This window comes from Phytophthora sojae, assembly GCF_000149755.1.
Source record: "Phytophthora sojae unplaced genomic scaffold PHYSOscaffold_1, whole genome shotgun sequence".
In the NCBI taxonomy this organism is placed as follows: domain Eukaryota; phylum Oomycota; class Peronosporomycetes; order Peronosporales; family Peronosporaceae; genus Phytophthora; species Phytophthora sojae.
Genome location: NW_009258115.1, coordinates 12,386,090 through 12,405,739, shown reverse-complemented (window position 1 = coordinate 12,405,739; position 19,650 = coordinate 12,386,090). Strand labels below are relative to the sequence as shown.

At 53.0% G+C, this 19,650-nt stretch overlaps 10 protein-coding genes across 10 annotated transcripts; 7 read left to right on the top strand and 3 right to left on the bottom strand.

Moving 5' to 3' along the window:
* Positions 1-92: 92 nt before the first annotated feature.
* On the bottom strand, positions 93-506 carry PHYSODRAFT_453907 (hypothetical protein; the record flags this gene model as incomplete). The annotated part of the gene is made up of 1 exon (XM_009519405.1): positions 93-506. A coding segment is annotated over one exon (414 nt), but the record flags the coding sequence as incomplete, so codon positions are not given.
* A 1,357-nt stretch (positions 507-1,863) lies between these two features.
* On the top strand, positions 1,864-3,587 carry PHYSODRAFT_295227 (hypothetical protein; the record flags this gene model as incomplete). Its single annotated transcript, XM_009519404.1, has 3 exons — positions 1,864-2,381; positions 2,447-3,291; positions 3,427-3,587. 3 exons carry the CDS (start codon positions 1,864-1,866, stop codon positions 3,585-3,587), a joined length of 1,524 nt encoding a protein of 507 aa, XP_009517699.1.
* Positions 3,588-5,632: 2,045 nt separating this feature from the next.
* PHYSODRAFT_263887 (hypothetical protein) lies at positions 5,633-7,163 on the top strand (the record flags this gene model as incomplete). The annotated part of the gene is made up of 2 exons (XM_009519403.1): positions 5,633-6,454; positions 6,483-7,163. The coding sequence occupies 2 exons, from the start codon at positions 5,633-5,635 to the stop codon at positions 7,161-7,163; spliced, it is 1,503 nt and encodes a 500-aa protein (XP_009517698.1).
* Positions 7,164-7,552: 389 nt separating this feature from the next.
* PHYSODRAFT_263956 (hypothetical protein) lies at positions 7,553-8,694 on the top strand (the record flags this gene model as incomplete). Its single annotated transcript, XM_009519402.1, has 4 exons — positions 7,553-7,663; positions 7,727-7,762; positions 7,840-7,983; positions 8,062-8,694. The coding sequence occupies 4 exons, from the start codon at positions 7,553-7,555 to the stop codon at positions 8,692-8,694; spliced, it is 924 nt and encodes a 307-aa protein (XP_009517697.1).
* A 1,094-nt stretch (positions 8,695-9,788) lies between these two features.
* On the top strand, positions 9,789-10,901 carry PHYSODRAFT_472283 (hypothetical protein; the record flags this gene model as incomplete). The annotated part of the gene is made up of 1 exon (XM_009519401.1): positions 9,789-10,901. One exon carries the CDS (start codon positions 9,789-9,791, stop codon positions 10,899-10,901), a length of 1,113 nt encoding a protein of 370 aa, XP_009517696.1.
* A 241-nt stretch (positions 10,902-11,142) lies between these two features.
* On the top strand, positions 11,143-11,709 carry PHYSODRAFT_470591 (hypothetical protein; the record flags this gene model as incomplete). The annotated part of the gene is made up of 2 exons (XM_009519400.1): positions 11,143-11,301; positions 11,374-11,709. The coding sequence occupies 2 exons, from the start codon at positions 11,143-11,145 to the stop codon at positions 11,707-11,709; spliced, it is 495 nt and encodes a 164-aa protein (XP_009517695.1).
* A 336-nt stretch (positions 11,710-12,045) lies between these two features.
* PHYSODRAFT_323808 (hypothetical protein) lies at positions 12,046-12,567 on the top strand (the record flags this gene model as incomplete). The annotated part of the gene is made up of 1 exon (XM_009519399.1): positions 12,046-12,567. The coding sequence occupies one exon, from the start codon at positions 12,046-12,048 to the stop codon at positions 12,565-12,567; it is 522 nt and encodes a 173-aa protein (XP_009517694.1).
* A 255-nt stretch (positions 12,568-12,822) lies between these two features.
* On the bottom strand, positions 12,823-13,588 carry PHYSODRAFT_344245 (hypothetical protein; the record flags this gene model as incomplete). Its single annotated transcript, XM_009519398.1, has 1 exon — positions 12,823-13,588. The coding sequence occupies exon 1, from the start codon at positions 13,567-13,569 to the stop codon at positions 12,823-12,825; it is 747 nt and encodes a 248-aa protein (XP_009517693.1). The 5' UTR covers positions 13,570-13,588.
* A 123-nt stretch (positions 13,589-13,711) lies between these two features.
* PHYSODRAFT_466670 (hypothetical protein) lies at positions 13,712-15,676 on the bottom strand (the record flags this gene model as incomplete). Its single annotated transcript, XM_009519397.1, has 2 exons — positions 13,712-13,998; positions 14,116-15,676. The coding sequence occupies 2 exons, from the start codon at positions 15,674-15,676 to the stop codon at positions 13,712-13,714; spliced, it is 1,848 nt and encodes a 615-aa protein (XP_009517692.1).
* Positions 15,677-17,363: 1,687 nt separating this feature from the next.
* Positions 17,364-18,701, top strand: PHYSODRAFT_263817 (hypothetical protein; the record flags this gene model as incomplete). Its single annotated transcript, XM_009519396.1, has 1 exon — positions 17,364-18,701. The coding sequence occupies one exon, from the start codon at positions 17,364-17,366 to the stop codon at positions 18,699-18,701; it is 1,338 nt and encodes a 445-aa protein (XP_009517691.1).
* Positions 18,702-19,650: the final 949 nt, after the last annotated feature.

The window sequence follows — 19,650 nt, the reverse complement described above, 5'->3', positions numbered from 1 at the left end:
ATAACATCTAGCAATAAAAATTGTGTTACAGAGCACCATGCACGTTGCACCTAATCTGCACCTGCTTCAATCGATTCACGGTGAAGGTGAGCATGACAGCAGTGCTCGAATCCACATCGACAAACAAACCACAGCTTTTTACCGTAAGACACGGTCACCTCTTGTCCAGTTTGAATCTCACGCAATGTTATTGCCACCACCGTTGAAAGGCGGCCATAGCCGACTTGAAACAAACCAGCAACAGCATCGCACGAGTGATTTGCCCAGGCAACGAGGCCTCTTCGCATTCCACCATTTATTTGAAGCCGCTTCCCGTGTTTAGATCTTGTTTTGAAGTCAAGGCGAAATCCGTCGTTACCAACATTTTTCTTCGGCATGTACTCCAGTGTACCGAAATACTCCCCCAGTATTGTCCCCCTTGGAATCGGTTTGGACGCTACTAACCCATACTCACCCGAAGAGCGAAAACGCACCAGCTCGGTTGCAGTACTTTCTTGTAGTACATTATGACAATGCTGGGGATCCGCACAAAATTTGCAAGTTTTTCGGGTACAAATTATGTTGTGTAGAGTGTTCGTGCACGAACCAATTTCACACGAATCAGTGCAGTCACATCGCCCAAGTCCGTACGTATACTCCAGTTGAATGCCTTCCGGGTTGTGACATTCGTGAAGTTGTTGGATGTGGGCTGGCCAAGGTACCATCTCGTACCACGCCACATCGTATCCCCGGGTCTCTCCACATCTTCCATCAGAAAGCCGAGAAATTGGACTAGTGATCGTGGTTGCTGAGCCGCCTAAATTATCACGCATGAGCTCATCTTCATTTTGTGCTGCGTTTGCTGCAGTTCCGTGACACGAACCAGCATGGGCGAAACCGTTGTCTTCGCTTCCAGTCTTAATAAATTTACCGGGAGCAATCGGTGTGAAGCATGATATAGGCCGTACTTGCATATTTGCCTTGTGATATACGGTACTGCTGTTTCGGACTGGGGCTGCTTTTGCCTGATACTGAGGCTTTCGACTTCGGCTCTGGTAGTAGGGGTTCTTCCGTTGATCCTTGCGCTTAGATATCTTTACACGTTGCTGGTGGCTCGGCACAAGCAGTTCTTCTGCAGTAAGTCCAGCCTGCATATCATTATACAGCCATGAAACAATAATTATTTATGTTGTGATGACAGATGTGGATGGAGCCATGCAAGCACATGCGGTTACCATATCGTCTCCGACGGACTTTTGGCTCGCCAATAGTCTCCTATGCCCGTCTACCTCGCGTACAACATGCACTTCAGTACGGCGAAGCAGCTTCAGTTAGAGATATGGTATCTCCTTACCGCGGCACTCTCAAAAGCAGTAGTGTGGGAAGCCAAGTTTTTTAAACTGAGCCGTTTCGAGCCTTCTAAATTTTTCAGCCATCGATTTCGCTTTTCATTGGTCCTGGTGAAATCGTTGCGTACTGACATACTTCAACCTACGGTAGTTACCTTGCACAATAGCTCGCCACTGAGTAGCTTTTGACAATGACGCACCTTGTAAAGTAACATGCAACTAGTAGTCACAGTGACAGGCTTCGTACTAGATCTCCGAGCAAGCAGGCACTTACACCTAGAGCAAGCCTTCTACATACTGTCACAGATTATGACGCGACAACGACAAACAAAACGAAATGCCCGAACTATGATCGTATACATCAGTGTCTCCCATAAGTTCGAATGGACCGAGCCGTCCGTGCACTTTGATTGTTTACAAAGTACGATAGTGATCGCTTGGGTATGGTATCGACACCAATTAGACTCTGGGTTACATATTATATAAAAAAAAATCACAAATCGATTACCGAAACATTTAAAAACAAAATGTTCCCATGTTAGACTCTGAGTTACATCTTATACAAAAATGTTCCTCGAACAACTCTGAGTTACATATTATCGAAAAATGTTCCTCGAACAGAATACCGAAACATTTAAAATGCTACTGCAGCGAAAGGTGTTGCGGCGAAATTTCTAAGATTATCTCGCTTAACTTCAACACGCCGTTAGCCAGTGAGCATAGGTCCTGTGGCATCTCATTCTGTAATCTGACCGAAGCGAGGCTAATTCTGATGGCGTCGTCAGGTTCACCAAAGGAATCGATAGCATCAAGGTTGGGGTCGGCGGGGGAGCCAGAGAAGGAGGCCACGCAAGTAGAGCTGGACCTGGCCGTTCAAGCCGTGGCGGGTACTTGGTCCAACCCAACGCCCCAACAGCATCGTCTGAACAAGAAGGGCTGTGTTCAACTCCATTTTGCCGTTCCGGAGGAGCTCTGCGACCGCCTCCGGAAAGCGGCGCTGGTTATCCCAGCAAAGGAATGGCAGCATTTGTTTGGCAAGAACGGTATGGATAAGTATCGCTTCTACCCGGATGTGCCAGTGGAGCTAGCTCAAGAATTGATGACGATCGTTGATCAAGGTTACTGGACTTTTTTCCGGACTCCGAACCTCGCAAGATGATTTTCATCAAGTCTCTTCCTGGTGGCGACGAGCAGCCGGCACATCGCGACTACTCTGCCATTCCGGCAAATGAAGACTTGTATGATTATACCCGCCTTCCAGGCTCCGTGATTGTAGCTATCGATGATGGGAGCTTTATCTATGGCTATGGCTGGAACCGTCAACTGGCTATGGAAAGTGAAAAGGAAAAGATTCAGATTCAGAAAGGAAACGTTTTGCTGTTTGGAGCGGACTTTATCCATGGTGGCGGTGACTACAAGAAGTTAAATATTCGTGTTCATTTTTCCCTGGATCCTCGTCATCTGGACGGACGAATCGTGCGCAAGGACAACAGCGTCGACCTAATCCGAGTAATCCCCAAGAAGCTTCCCCTGAACGAGAAAGCTGCGACAGAGTGCGATGTGTTTGGCTACAACAAGCAGTTTCCGTCGGCACCGGCCATGCGAAAGCATCGCCGAAGCAAGCATCGATTCCTCTACAAAAACTACCCCACAACGATCACGCAGCCACCACGTGCAAAGGACACAAAACGAGCCGGTAAGACCGGCACACCTCCTCCAAAGCGTCGAGCTACATCAAGTCAGGGCAATCCAGATTCGGGTCTGGAGAGATCATCGGTGGGGGGGGTTGAAAAGTCCCGTACTCCTGACGAGTTCGAGGAGAAGGCCCCGGTACCAGCCCGCATCGCGTCTGACAGTGGTAAGAGGAAAACGGCTCGCAAGAAAGCAGTAGGCAAGCATCAGCCTAAGGCTTCGGTATCAAGTGGAACGACGCAGAATAGCATCAATAGGAAGAAGAATGAATGTAGTACCTCAACTTCAGTGAATGTGTTAATTTCATCAATATACTCAACGTGGCTGATTGACCATTTTGTTTTTATGAGATCTCCCACAAAAATCTGACACGGTCCGTCACTCGTGCACACTTTGATTCGTGCAGCGATCCAGACTTTCACGGACACACTGAATGACTTGCACCGCGCGTCCAGCTCCGACGTCAGAGAGATTGCGAAGTGGCTGGTCACCTCGCTGCATGAGCTCCTCGGCCCTAGCGGAAGCATCGGTAGATCAGTATGGAGAGATTCACAGCTAGACATGTAGAAGCTCAATTTAGCCAAATGGATATTACTCCATTGCCACTCGTCAGCAATACCACCGTCTCAGTTGCCTTGTCTAATCGCTCACTGCTCCTGCGCTGCCTTAGCACTGCTTCACCTTCACATTTTCTGCGCGCCGCCGCCTTAAATCAAACTCGTCAAATTCGTCTCGTATGTCGCCAAGCACCACGCCTTGACATGCTCACAGCGGCAGCAGCCAGACGCTGACGAATCAAATCGATCTCAGCCACGTTAAACCTCGGCAGGAGCAGATGACAATAGTCGCCGCTCACCACGCTCTGCATGCACACGATGCGAATGTGCACGAACAGGCGGTTGTATCCCACCATCCACGCACTCAAACCGTACGCGTTCTAGCTGGCACTCTTCAGCGTCCTCTCACTCCGCATGCGGCTCAGCACTAAGTGACCAGGGACAGCAGAGCGCGCTTGGCATCACCAGAGAGTGTAAAATAATGTTTCGGCTCAACGGCTCGACGCTGCTGCTGCTGTTGCTGCAGGTCCTCCACGGTTACCTTGCTGTACCGGTATTTGTGGTATGCCCTGCACCATCACTCTCGAGGAGGGGCTGGATGGTTTCAAACTTCGAATACTTCGAATATTCCATGGCTGGCCCGGGTAGGCAATTTAGCTTTGGGTTCGCTTTTTTATGATCTTATTCTGACATGACATGGCGTTTGGTCTGATGATTATGGGAGGGATGACCCACTTTTCTGCTGAATCTGAGCCTGAAGGCACTTTATGTTGACCGGGGTCCAGATAAACACATGAGGTAACGGGCCCATTTGGCTTCACCTTGCCTGCCACCTACTCACAACCTTGTGAGGTTTGCTTGGTGTCCAAACCTTGTGCATGCAGCAAACAACCTCGTAGCTAGCGCTGCTCACACGTCGTTGTTACGTCGCTACAATCGACGTCGCCTATCCTGTTCGTATCTTGATTGTTGTATTGGGGAGGGCCAGATCCAAATCCATGTTATGTCAGAAATTCTGACTCAGAATAGTATTCTGTATAATAGTCGGATAGCAAAGCTAAGGTAGAATGTTTCAGTGTCCGTATTCTCAGAACTTCTGGTAGAATGTTTCTGTGTCCGTATTCTCAGAAGTTCTGTTTCTGTGTCCGTATTCTCAGAAGTTCTGAGAATACGGACACAGAAACATTCTACCTTAGCTTTGCTATCCGACTATTATAGTACAGTGGCGCTGTGTGGCGCGTCATTGTTAGCTTCGTACGGATCTGAACCAATGACTCAGTTTTGTTTAGTTTTTTTGTGAGCTACTGGTACAGTACTGGTGCTAGCACATGCATGTCGGGCGGACATGATACTACATGACCAGGGATCCCGAAAAATAAATATTCAATTCAATATATGTATATTTTTGGTGGCAATAATTTATTTCCCGAACATCCGAAAGAAACACCAATATTTATTTTTGCTTGGTGTCCAAACACTTGCTTAAAGTATGTAGATATGTAATACAACTCCCCAATATCAAGTAAAATATTTTATTTTTTGATGTCGACACATTTCAAAAATTACGTATTTCAGCTCTACAGCAAAAATCAGTATATATTGTATTTTCGGGATCCCTGTACATGACTCAGTAAGTTCAACGAGTCATTGAGCCGTTCGTCGACAGACACTTTCGGAGATTCCCCAAATGAGTCACGCGCCTGCAGCTGCCACCAGGCGCTTAACGGTTGACGTTAGTTACTCGCCCAGCACTCAAATCCACATGTGCCTGTCATGATATCTCGCACGAGGCGTCCAGGTGCATTCACCCCAGATCCCGCCTGCTTTTCAAGCTCGTTATCTCAGTGTCAGTTGACTGCATTCATTGAGCTTCACGCACGAATGTAGCAAGCGAATTCATGAAGTATCGATGCTAAGACCTGTTGCTCTCGTAGCCTACGAGCCCAACAGTGCATGTAGGAACCCCCATCGGACCTGCTCATCGCGAGGTAGCTTACTCATTCCGCAAATTACCAAATCCGGCACAGCACACCAGTCCAGCATTGCAAGCATACCATGAAGATCTTCCGCTACGGATTTATCTGCGCCTTCGTGCTCGCCGTCCGATCGGCCGCCGCCATCGACACCGGCACGGCTCCAGGACTCGCATCGGGTGCCACCGGTGGCGGCGACGTCGACCCCGTCTACCCGACCACCATCGACGAGCTCACCTCGTACCTCTTGGACGACGAGGCGCGCGTGATCATCCTGCAGCAGGAGTTCGACTACCGAGGCTCGGAGGGCACCACGACGGAAACCGGGTGTCGCCCGCTGTCCAACCAGGAGTGCATCGCCAAGAACAACGGCTGCAAGGGCCAGGATGTGATCCTGCAGAGCGGTGGCATGTCCGCCACGGGCGGCTGCACCGACGGCATCTCCGTCGAGGTGACCTACGACAACGCCGGACCCAACCCGCTGCAGGTGCAGGGCAACAAGACCATCCGCGGCGTCGGCACGTCCGGTGTCATCATCGGCAAGGGCCTCTGGATCCTCGGCAGCAACGTCATCGTGCAGAACATCCACATCACCAATCTCAACCCGCACCTGGTCTGGGGCGGCGACGCCATCTACATCCAAGGCGCGGACGGCGGCGAGACCGCGCAGGAGAACGTGTGGCTCGACCACGTCAAGTTCTCGAGCATCGGCCGCCAGATGATCGCCATCAACACGGCTAGCGTCAAGAGCATGACCATCAGCAACTGCGACTTCGACGGATACACCGAGTACTCGGCGTCGTGCGACAACCGCCACTACTGGACCATGCTCTTCTACGGCACCGAGACGCAGGTGAGTCTCGTGAACAACTACGTCCACCAGACGTCGGGACGCTCGCCCAAGGTGGGTGGCAACACTATCCTGCACGCAGCCAACAACTACTTCTACAACAACTCGGGCCACAACTTCAACCCCATCGACGAGTCCTACACGCTGGCGGATGGACACCTGCACGGAGCCCGTGCTGCTGGACGACACGTCCAGCGCCATCATGGTGCCGGCGAGCGGCACGCAGTCGTACTGCGAGTCGGCTCTGGGCCGCGACTGCATTGTCAACACGGTGGTGAACAGTGACTCCGAGCTGACGGGACAGAACGACGAGTCTGCCGTGAAGGCTGCGGCCACCGTGGGTAAGGCGTACGACGCGGCGGCGGCGGCCACGCTGACGCTGTCGAGCTTGAACTTCGGTGTGGGTGATCTCGACGCGGTCGACGGCTCGAGCTCGTCTGGTACTACCAATTCGAGTTCGACTGCGTCGAGCACCTCATCTACTGTGGTCGCCACTGTAGTGCCCGCCGGGACTTCTACCTCATCAAGCGGAACTAGTACGAGCAGCGCCTTTGCATCGAGCGGTTCCGATGCGGCGGTCACTCAATCGTCGAGTGTAAGCAGCACCACTGCTCCTTCGTCATCAAGCGGATCGACTGCTGCGTACACTTCGACTAACTCGGCGGCTTCCGCTGCTACCACCACGAGTACGTTGCCTCCGAGCACCTCTCGCGACAACGACATTCGCCAGGGACAGTTTGGTCAGGGCCAGTTTGGCAAGTAACTCGGTTCGTTGTGATGGTGTGTACGTATCGTAGGTACATGTATCCAGGCTTCATGAGTGAAAATAAAATGTTGTTGTTGCCTTCCTGACGGGAAAATCATTTCATAGTTTTTGGACTGATTCGAAGTTTTTGTGATCTTCCAGCATTCGATCATTGATAATTCGGGTTTATGTCCAGCCAATCATCTATCGTCAATTTTGTGGTTTTGGCCATTCGAGCGTGCATCATGCTGCGGCTCGCAGTGCTCCAGCTCCGCAGTCCTCGACCGCTGCGGACGCTGGCGAGGAGCTTCGCGGCCGCTCCAGTGAAGTCCGGGGATGAAGCGCCCACTGCCGCGACGCGTAGACACCAAGCGGTTTCCTACGCACGCATCTCCCGAAGGTATCCCATGTACGTGGGGCAGCTCTCGATGGAGGCGGTGGACCGAACGGTGCGCTTCTTGAGGGATCGCGGGCTGAGTCAGACGCAGGCACTTCGAACCATCTCGCTCCAAGTCACGGTAAGAGGTATTGCAATGTATTGGGGTTACATGGACTTAATTGGAACCTATTGCAATATTCAGATGTGTCGGTATTCGACGGAATTGATGGAGACCAAGGTAGGAGGAATTGGTGGGGGTGAGGCAGTGATAGAACAGGGGACTAATGCAATTGTTTCCGTTCTGGGGATGCACAGATTGAGTGGTTGAGCAACTTGGGCCTTAGCCACGACAAGATCAACAGCATAATCAGGCGCTTCCCGCACATTTTGGGATCCTCACTCGAGAACCTCCAAACTACCGTGGCCTGGTTCCTGTCGAAGGGGGTGCCGGAGACCAAAGTAAGTGGAGCTTGTTTCCTATAAAAACATAAGGGGGTTGGACACTAAACTGCTACTTGTACGTTATCGTACTGCCAGATTCCCTACGTGTTCACTATCTTCCCGCAGTCAGTATTTTTCAAGCAGGAGGACAACTTGGACCAGAAAGTAGAAGTTTTCAAGGAGATCGGCTGCGACGAATCCCAAATCACGCGTATTTTGACGTTGGCCCCACAGGTGCTCTCCCACAAGGCCGATAAACTGGAGTACAACGCGAACTACTTGGTGGAGCTGGGTGTCCCTGCCGAGAAGTTGCCAGCTGTCATCGCGAGAGTGCCTGCGTGTCTCGGACTAAGTTCGGCCCGGATCAAAGAAACGGTGGACATGCTGGACGAGATGTTCGGTGCCGGTGCTGGCGCTCACGCTCTGACGTGGAATCCGGTCATCCTCATGCACAATATCGGCGAACTCCGGCGATCATTCAAGTACCTCGTCTCGATCGGATTCACGAAAGAGCGATTGGAGAAGAACACGAGGTTGATCACACGCAGTGCGAGCCGCTTCCTGCGTCCGCGTGCCCAGTTCCTTCGGTCGAAGGGCGTGGATGTAGTTTCCTGGACCGCGTGGATTAACATGTCGGAAAACGACTTCAAAGGGGAGTATCCCGGCTACGAGAAGTTCATGACCGAGTACAAGGCGCGCCAGAAGAAGAGAAGGGCTTCTGCACCGTAATACAACACAATGGAAGTGTAGTGTGTATCCCCATTCGTGAATTAACACAATTGGTTTATTGTGAACTTGACTCAGCGAAGAAATTTCTAGCTGTCATTGCAAGTGGTGAAGAGCAGTATGAGTTGGGTACTTCTAACATGCTTGCCGGAGAGAAAAAAATGCAAAGTGATGATACCGTGCTCTGACAGAACCAAGCTTCAACAGGCAAGCTCCTTGGATTATGTAAGAGCACGAGACAGATTCAAATCGCACGTAGCGAAGCCTTCTCCGCGTGCGAATCCCGAGGATGGACACAACTGTAGATGTGCTGTAGGGTGATGATTGACTTGCCCAGAAACTTTTCGGCGCAAAAGTAAATCAAAGTAAACAACGAAGAGAGGCAGACGATCGCGGCAACTGATTGCCAAAGATCGATCTCTCTCATCATCAGCACGCCCGCACCACGCAGTTTGACTGGCGAGTCGTCAACCTGAAGCTTCCGCCCCTTGCGATCCGTTCTCTCCACATCCAAAGCCGATCTCGGAGCAGATCCCATCCGCCAGACCCGGCAGCGGCTTGATTCGTGTGTCGCACACCACCCGCCCTTTAATCGACACCTGCTCTCTTGGTTTCACTATGTCCCAACCCTACCCTCTCTATCGGATGGCTACAGCACCACAACTGGACATTTTGAGTTTCGATCCTCGATATCATCTGCGTCAGTGCACTTTCCATTCCGCAGCCCAAGAGGACAACACGTCTCCGTAGACCAAGTGCGTGGCGGCGGACTCGAACTCGAGTGAGTGAGACTTTTGACGGAGGGGTGACGAATGTCGCGCCACAACCGCAACACGCTCGCGTGGCTGCTGGCCTGCGTGTGCTGCTTCGCGCTGGGGCTCATGGCGTCCTACGCCAGCACCTTCTCGCTCTCGCGCATCCAGGAGACGGCGGTGCAGGTCAAGTCCAATCTGCTGCGCGCCCGGCCGTCGGCGTGGCACCAGCCGCAGAGTCTGCACCGCCAAGAGGTCAATGGCTCCAACGTGACCGTGCTGCAGCCCAGCAAGGACGACTACCAGCGGGGCTTCATCCTGTGCCTGCACAACGGCATCGTGGCCATGGGCGTGTCGCTCATCCGGGAGCTGCGCTGCCTGGGCAACAACGAGATCGTGCAGGTGTACCACTGCTTCCCCGAGGAAATGTCGGACGAGAACAGGGCGCTGCTCACGCGCAACGACTCGCGCGTCGAGATCGTGGACGTGTGCACGGAGATTCTGGCCAAGAAGGGCAAGGACAACTTGTTCCTGGGCGAGGTCAAGACGGCCAAGGCCTTCCAGAACTACTGGATCAAGCCGCTGGCGTTGTACTATACCAAGCTCAAGGAGGTGATTCTGCTGGATGGAGACGCCGTTATTATGCGAGACCCAGCGGTGCTGCGGACCATGTCCGGGTACGTCCGCACGGGCACGACCTTCTTCCGAGACCGCATTGCCAAGATGAACAGGTTCCTGAACAAGAAGACGCAGGAGGGGAAGCCCTATATCAAGTTCCTGGTCGACTCGTTCCCGTACCGGAAGCTGGCGCTGACTGGACCGAAGCCCTCGGAGCAGCTGAAGAATACGTATTCGTGGAGGGGGGACACCGGGCACGAGATGGACTCGTCCATGGTGCTCGTGGACAAGACGAGGGCGGGCAAGGCGATGGAAGTCTTGAAGGAGCTGATCTTCAGCACGCGCTTCAAGCTGCAGTTCTCCTGGGGCGACAAGGAATCCTTCTGGCTGGCGTATGAACTGGCGCACCAGGACTACTTCTTCTCGCCCTGGGGGCTCAGCTTGCTGGAGTCCGTGCCGAACAACGATCTAGCCCACCCGAACACAATGTGCGGAAGTATGGCGCACTTCTTGCCGACTGAGAACGAGACAGCAGTGGCGGAGCTGCTGTACGTGAATGGCAAGGCGCTATTGGAGCCCTTCCCGTCTGGAGTGGAGAAGACCGTCAAGGGCAAGCGTTCGCGCATGTTTAATTTGAACCCGACGCACCTCACGCCCAGGTACCGACATGACAGCTTTGACCTTGCCACCTCCAAGTCGTTCGAGTGTATGGACAATTTGGGATCCGTTCCGCTGCCGCACTACTTCTTCAATCGTCTGCTACGCCGGCGGTTCCACTACTTCGCCGCGGAGACGAACGCGTACGAGGCATTGGAAGACTGTCCGGAGCGGGTAGAATAGGCTAACTAGACTGTGTGTAAACCGACCCTCGTCCCGCCCAGTGAGCAGGTGAAGCCGTTAGTGATTGATTGATTGATTGATTGATTGATGGGAAAGAAAATAATGGGACGGGGATCGGCAGGGGCTGCGAATGTAGAGTGGAGACTTCTCAACTGTCGAATAAAGCAAACTGTCGTCGTCCTCATTATCAAATTTGGAGCCGATGAAGAACAAGATGAAGAAGAACCAACAGAAGCCAGCGATGGTTGCAGGTGGTGACCACCCCACGGGTATTGCTCCGTGCGAGCACTGTGGCCAGCCTTCCCACAAGCGGTGCAGTCGATGCAAGGCCTTCTCAGTGTGCCGTCAGACCTGTATGGCGGCTGTGTGGCCCAGACACAAGGAGGACTGCAATAGCCTGGTCAACGCGCGGAAGCAACTTGAGTTGAATGGGGAGAAATTCTCCGGTGTGCCTTGCTCTATCGGCGGCGAGGTTTTGATGCGCCTTAACGCCCGGGGGCTGGCCGTGTACGACAAATACGGCGTGAACGAACCACCAGAACGCGGATCGGATATGAACGTGGACAAGAAGTTGGCCTTCTTCCTGGAGATGCTCAAGGTGCACGATGCGTCGTCTCCGGAAAACAGAGGCCTCCCTTTGCCCGAGAAGCTGTTCCTGACTTGCCGCTACAACAACACGTACCGCCACGCCGCGGAAACGTTCACGGCTAGCGAGATCGCACAGCTGAACGCCTTGATGCATGAGCACCATGTTGACATGGTGAACCAACCGCCACAGGCGAATCAAGCTCCAGCGAAGAGCGTTTGAAGTTGTTCACGAGGCCACGAGGCCAAGGTGTGGATTTCCTGATACTGCGTGGAAGAAGAGCGGAAGAATTCTGCATTTAGTTGATTGCATATTGTTGCAGATTTTTTCTTCTTGCTGCCTAATGAATACGCATAAAGTTTCCAATTTTCGAGTTGACATATTGTTTTGTTGGTACTTTGCTGAAGCAAGCAGTCTGGAAGATTCACTACAACGTGACAGGTGTCTGCGAGAGTGATTGAAGTCACGTGGGCAACCATTTCAACTGTCGGGTCGAGATTGCCGCGGGGACATGCTCATTATCCGTTTGGCTGCGGGGACCGAAGAGAAGAGCTGAGCATGAACCATCCCGTGAGTTTATGCGGACACTGCGGAAAGATCTCGCACCAGCGGTGCAGTCGCTGCAAGGCATTTTTCGTCTGCAGCCGCGAGTGCATGAACGCTGCGTGGCCCCGACACAGGCCGGAATGCGACAATGTGGTGGTAGCAACGCAGTACTTCGAGGAAATCGGAGCTCCGGAAGGTCCCGGCATTCCGTGTATGATCACAGCTGAAGACATATTTCGTCTGAGCGCTCGCAGCGTCGCCGTCTACCACAAGTACGGCGTGGACGACCTACCGGACGCCAACTCGACCATGGAGGTTAACACGAAGTACGCGCTCTTCTTGGCCGTTTTGCGCGAGAACGACACGTGCACAGCCGTCAACAGAAGCCGCCCGCTGCCCGAGAAGCTGATGCTGAACAAGTACTACAACGGCATGTACACCCAGGCCAAGGAGATCTTCTCACCAAGCCGATTCGCGCAGCTCGAGGCCCAGATAAAGGAAGACCACGCCGGCTACGCAACCCGCTCAAGTTAACTGTCAAACGTGGTGGCGTGAAGAAGGTAGTTGCAGCGAGGTGTGGTTTTAGCGGGTGAGGATGAACTGATCGAGCAGCTACAGTATCTAACACGAAATGAAGAAAGCGCGGTGTCTTGTGGTACGTCTGCGCAATTCAGTTTATAGATTCAAAGGTGGCAGGCAGCTCAGAAGTCTTAGGAGACTGCGCTTAGTACCCGCCCCTCTTCACAACCAAATGCAATTCAATGCAGCTACCTTGTGTGTCCTCCTTGTTTACTCGCAGGCGACGGCAGGACGGCAGTTGTTCTGCCAGAGACGACGACGCGCGTAGCAAGTGGGGGACGCTGAGGCCGACCACGGCCCCGTGTAGGTGCTGGCGTAGACCCAGCCGTGGTCGTCCCCCTTCTTGGTCGTGTAGGCCCAACCTGCGCCTTCGAGACCTTCGGGGACCTCGGGGGCCACTTGGTCGAAGTTGTCGGAGGACGTCTGCAGGTCGTAGGTGCTCCAGTGGCGACGCTCGTTGTTGTGCGAAGGTGTCCACTTGCCGTCCACCCAGTCTTCGTTCTCCCAGATGCAGAGCGTCCTCTGTCCATCTGTCTCTTCTGCGTAGCAAATGTCCAACTGGATGGTGGACTTCTTGTCCGACTGTTTCGTCGCTTGCTGGAGCGACTCGGGCACTTGAAGTTCGTACGTCTCCACGATGGCTTCATTGGGACGTCTCTCGAAGCTGGACAGTGGGAGACGCAGCTCCCCGAGCAGGTCGTCCATCTTGAACCGGTCGTTGTCCACCACTTGGACCACCAGGTGTCGCTCCGCGTTGGGCGAGAGGTGGCCTACTTCGAACTCGAACGTCTCCGCCGGCTGCCACACGGGGTCCAGCGCCCCGCTCACGCAGGACGAGCGCAGGTACTCGTCGCCCAGCTGGAAGGTCACGAAGGGGTCCGAGGCGCTGCCCTGGATGAAGGTGTCGGCCACCGGCAGGTTGCCGGCGCGCAGCAGCGTCACGATCAGTTGCGGCATGTCGGCCGAGGTGTCGGGGGTGTCGGCGGACTAAAAAACCAAAATGGTTTTGGGGGAAACTATGAGTGTATCATTTATGAGAGGGTTTCTAGGTTTCTAAGTTGAAGTGAGTAAAATGATGGATGTCCTCTATGATCTCTGCTTAGCTCTCGCAGAGGGCAGGGGTCGGCGTGGGGGCCGAGTAAGACTGCTCCGGGCTGTTCGCATCAGTGTCAGATCTCGTCGGCGCAGGCGTCGCGCTTTCCCCGGCAGAAGTCGTCGGTGCCGGAGTAGCGTCGACCTCGTCGCTACCATTGCTACCCTCAACTGAGCTTTGATCCACCTGGTCTGCGTTGTCGGAAGTCGTAGGAGCCGGTGTCACATCGATGTCGCTGCCGCTTCCTCCTTCGTTGTCACCGACTTGAACTGCGTCGTCGTAGCTGCCACTGCCTTCCTCGCTGCTATCACCCACCTGGACAGGGGTGGAGTCGCTGCCACTATTCTCCTCGCTGTCATCTCCGACTTGAACCGCGCTGGAGCTGCTGCCACTGCTGCCACTGCTGCCACTGCTGCTGCTGCTTTCACTGCTGTCCTCGTCGTCGCCGTTGATCTTGACGAACAGCTGAATGTTTCCTCCGGTTGACGAGTGCGGCACCCACAGCACCAGCGATCCGCCGGCCGAAGTGGGGATATTGAAGCGGCCCGGACGCCAACGGTCAAAGTATAACGTCTTGTCTTGCAGCTCCTTGACTGTCGAGCTCCAGGTCACCGTCTCGCCGCTCCTTACCTTGACCTTGGCCACCGTGTCGCCGCCCGAGTGAATATTGACCGTCACGTCTTCCGTGTCGACACTCTTGAACGTAATGTTCACCGCGCCGTCACCAACCCTCTTCCAGCTGCCGTGGCTCCCCTTGAACGCGTCGCCTTCCGTGGTGAGCGCCAGTGCGTCTTCAAGCAAACCGTCATCGATTTCTCCCATAAATGCAGTCGGTCCGCAGATAGGCTGGATGAACGTGGACAGCATGTCGGCGATGCCGGTCGGGTCAAGGATGCCGATGACGTCAAGACCCATCTTAGCCACCGACGCCAGGTAGTCGGCAATCGAGGTCGACTTCCCGTCCTCGTCGGCAGACTTGTCGACGAGACCGTCAGTGATCGTGCTCATAATGGAGCGCAGACTGTCACGCGTGGTGAAGGCGTCTTCCGTGAGGTTGCGGACGCAGTTGTTGGTCACATCGGGGATGTCCGAGACCAGCAGCTTCGAAACACTTAGAGCCTGACGGATTGCACTGACGGAAGCGCTGGGGTCCTGCTGCTTAGCAGCGACAATGAACTGCGTCACCTGGTCGGTAATTACCTGGAGCTTTGAACCGCAAGTCACCCCGGACGACAAAACATCCTGGAGCTGAGCGACGCTATCTCCATCCATGTCTTTGACCGAGTCGTCGACGCCGAGGTCGCTCATGAACGCCAGGAAGTTCTTGGGGTGCAGCAGCGACGCGCCGTTGGCTACGACTTCCATGACGATCTGGTTCACGATACCAGCAACTTCAGCGTTCAACTTGAGCGTGTCTTCAGACACAGGGAGTCCAAGGCACGTGGCAACGGCAGTAGGCAGCTGGTTGATGACAAGGTCGGACTGGTTCACCAAGGTCAAGATCTGCTTGGGTTCCGTGCCGTTGGCCTGCAGCTCATCCGCATAGTCCTTGAGGGAGCTCGAGGCACTGTACAGCTTCTGTGAGCACTTGACACCGAGCGTGATGGCCTTGCTGGCCTTGACCAGCTCGCCGAAGATGCCGGCGGTCGCAGCGTTGAGCGCCACAGTGCCGACCGACGAGACCTTCTTGAGCATCTGCGAGGTGCAGTCGGCACTCTGCGGGATGCACTCCATGCCGCACTCCACGGGGTAGTTCAGTGGGCACTGCGCCCAACATGTTGCGATGCCGTCAGACTCATAGCCCTGGGCGCAGGTCTTCCTTGAAAAGTACGTCTTGCGGTAGCAGCCGGACTGCGAAGCGTTAACGGGGCTCACCCAGTTCGGGAGATCCGCTGACACTGTCGCGATGGTGAACGACACAGCGAGCAGCAGCGCTAGACAAGTCGAAACCCGTCGGAACTCCATGGCCATCCAGGGAATTGTATCGCCGACTTGCTGCAAAATCCGGAATGGCACATGGCAGTCACTGTGCATTGGCCCATGGCTCCGATCGCAGTCAAGACTCGCGTTGCTGCAACAAGCACAGCACAATGCAACGACAATCGTTACGCTGCTCAGCTGATGTTTATCTTCGCCAGCTGCCAGTGAAGTTCGTGGAGGGTAAGGTCGTTTAGACACAAAAAATATAATTTTCGCTTTCTTTTCTGCACGGGATACACGAGCAATGCTCGCTCGTCGTCGAGCAGACGTTTAGTCGGAACCAAAAGTGCCCCCCATCTGCGAGCAATATTTCACAGCGAAAGTATGCAGTGCATACTTTCGCTGTGAAATACTGCTTTTGGTGCCGTACAGTTCACCTGACGAACTGTACCAAAAGATACGTTGTTATCGTTTGGCTTTTCATTGTCCGTCAGCTTTCGAATCCGCAGGTGACGTGCTTTCATCATTCTCGGCATTCTCCATACGGTACGTTTAAGCGTCGATGACATTAAAACGGGTTTAATGCTCTCAGAGCCCACGGCTGAATGAACATCTTGGGGATCTAAACGTGGAAAGGAAGCGAATCAAAATGACGCGCAGCACTATCCAGATACTAAGTATTGGTTACTTTAATAATTGTCGAAAAAGGAGAGCATTGGCCTCGAATCAGAGCACCACATTTCAGTGTGGTGCTCTGATTCGAGGCCAGTGCATCCGCTCATCCACAAGACCGCACTGAGATCTTCTTCCGCCTTCATTCCATGTTGTGGATCTCAACTTGTGTGAGCGAGTCCAACACCGAGCACGCACGCGCGCGTCGAGAAGATGGTGTAGGCCAGCCACTTCCACATGTTGGTGTCGACCCACGAATTGTTGTGGCCATTTGGTTGACGACACGCGCGGCTCAAAATAATCGTTTGACTTCGACTGGGCGTTGTTGGACAACCCCAAGCATTCCCCATAGAAACGGAGCGCGGTCCAAAGGACGAGATTCTCAGGTCATTTATCATGAAGCTGTACCACAGAAAGCTGATAAGGAGTGCAAGCGTTGAAAACAATACGTTTCGTTTTCAGTTGTTCTCACCCTGCATACACGGTATGCAATATGTGCCCACTGCTATGGATCTCCCATTTCTCAATTTCAATTCCCCTTTGAGGAGTGACATTGAGAGCTCTAAGACCTTACCATACAATTTAGAGTTTGTTAATTATTATTAATACCTGTAAAGCTATAATTCCTGCCTCAATCCACCTAAAACAACGGATAAGGCTGGACACCTGTGAGCGTAGCTCGCAAAATAAAGAAGGATCAGCCACCAGCCTGAGTCGTTGTTTTAATCGCAGAGCTCCATGTAGTTCAATTTTAAATCTGTTGGCGCAAAATTCCCATCACGTACCGGGAAACCTTCAGCTGAGTCGCGAGCCCCTTGTTAATTAAGAAAATAAGAAAATTCCATTCTATGGACAATTAATTGGTGTTTTCCACATAAAATGATTTTCCATTTTGACACAACTGCAACAACATGTCAAAGGGAGGACCCCAAGCGCCCCCCGAGCCAGCCTTTCACCGGACCAGCGAGATCAAGATGCATCATCCTACCCAAGACTCGAAGCCGCGCGTCTCCCGCCTGCAATTCGCGCCTTATCGCACATCCTCAAACAGATCGACATCTTCCTGATGAGCCATGAGGAAGCTGTCATTGAGGCGGCTAGGACGGGGCTCGCAGAGTGGCTTGAGGGTTTAGTGCCTGAGGTCGAGGACAAAACTGTCGTAAGCGCCATCTTGGAGGCGTCGATCCACGGCCACGTTGACTGTGTGGACGTGTTGCTGGAGGAGTACGAATCCACGATTCCGACGACCTACACGACTTGGGACAGCTTGCTTAAAGCAGCCGTAGCTGCCGCAGCTTACGGCCACCTCGATGTTCTAGAGCTACTTCTGTCCAAGATCCACCCTGGATCGGATCGACTGCAGAGCTCTGACTTGTGTAGCACAGCGCATCAAGCTTTGGCTGCCGCGGCAGAAGGTGGCCATCTGGATGTGGTCAAGTTCACGGTGGAGTACGTAAAGAAGAAAGATTACACACAGTTTTTCTTGGTATTGGGACGTGCCATCTTCGGCGATCAGAAGGCTGTAGTGGAGTTTCTGCTGGACTTGGAGGAGTTCGAGTGGGACCTGAAAGACGCGTTTGTGGAGGCTGTGGATGCAGAAGACAAATCTCTGGCAGACAGGATCTATGGGCTCTACTTGCAGAAATCCACCAAGAAGGACTTGTTCACTTATCTGGCGTGTTGCGGCTTCCTCGATGCTCTGAAGTATCTGTACGAAACCCAAAATGCCGACTTCGAGTTGATCGGGGAGGCGTTCGTGAAAACGGTGGAGTGGAGAGGGAATGATACACTGGAGTTTCTGCTGAGTACTGACCGGGTTTCGTCGGAAGCATTTGAGAAGGGCTTCGAGAAGGCGGTTGTCGCCTCGTGGGACCGCGAGAACATGGTACCTTTTCTCTTGGAGAAGAAGCGAGCGTCTGCACAGTCGATCAATAAAGCATTCGTGGCGGCGTGGAGTAGTGAAATGCTCCGTATTCTGCATTCGTGCGAGCACATCTGGGACGAGTCTATCTGCACCGTGTTTGAGAAGGCAACAAGAGGCATGAAAAAGAGTTACTCTACCAAAGAGGGGGAGAATGTTCGCATTATCAAGCTGCTGTGCACGAAGGACTGTATATCGGCTGAGATGATCGGCCAAGCGTTCGTGGCTGCAGCTTCGAATGGACAGTCTGAGCTGCTTATGTTGCTGCGTGATGATGGGCGTATTTCTTCCCAAAAGGTGGGCGAAGCTTTCGTTGCTACCGCCACACGTGAGAAGAGTGATATGATGATGTCCTTGTATGATAAGAGTATATCTCCCGACGCGCTTCTCAGTGCGTTCTCCAATGCTGCCTACCGCGGACGGATTCGTAACGTGAAAGAACTGGTGAAATTACTCTCAAACCAAGACCTCGTACCTCAATAATTTAAGCGCAAGGCCTTCATGATTGCAGCCCAGCTTCGGCATGATGCCATTCTGGGTATTTTGTGCGGGAGTAGCAAGGAAAACTGGCCATTGACCATGCTGAAGGAAGCGCTCGCTGTTGCCGAGCACGAAGAAGTCAAAGGCTTGATTCGCGAGATCATCTGTGACCAGCTTTTCGACCCAAATACCCACGGACTCCTTGAGATAGCGTCGGAACTTATGGAAAACCGGAACAGTGGCGCTACTACCAGTGGGTAAAACTATCGTCTGAGCATATCTGCAACCTAGGCCCCCGTATGAAGATTAACGCCATTAAAATTTGCGCCGAAATCAAGCGATGTTGCTGCTGGTCAGCATTTGTGATCTACAGTATGAGTAGCGTTCGTGAAGAAATGAACGCGTAAAAACTTCGTGATACTGGAGCTCCAACCCTGCTACAGCCAGTAGACGGCACGAAAGGAAGAAAGGAGTTTGGTCTTAACAAACCTAGAGGCGAGTTCAAAAGACTCGCACGGTCTTGGTGTAAAGGGCTACTTCTTACAACATTATGGTCCGTGGGTTTGAGTGTACACATACTCATGACAGAGAGAGAAGATTAACAAGAGTTAGACTTGTCGTAATGCTGGCTAAGCGAAACCTAAATCAAATCTGGTGCTGAGGGATCGGCGTAGCCGGAGGGAGAACGTCGTCGTCGTTGGGTTCAGGAAACCCCAGACGGCGCAAAACTGTTAAATATGTAGGTTGAAAAATATACACATACTCATGACTGTATGCCTTCTTCGCACATGTGTCGAGCAAACTGGACCCGCTCAATCGATTTTTTTTGCGTCTACGATTTGCTGAACCTTACCTTTCAATTCGTTGTCGTGAAAAATGTCATCCTTCCTCTTCAAAAGGATATTGAACAGGGATGTACCCACATCAAGAGCGGGGTGTCACCCCTACATGC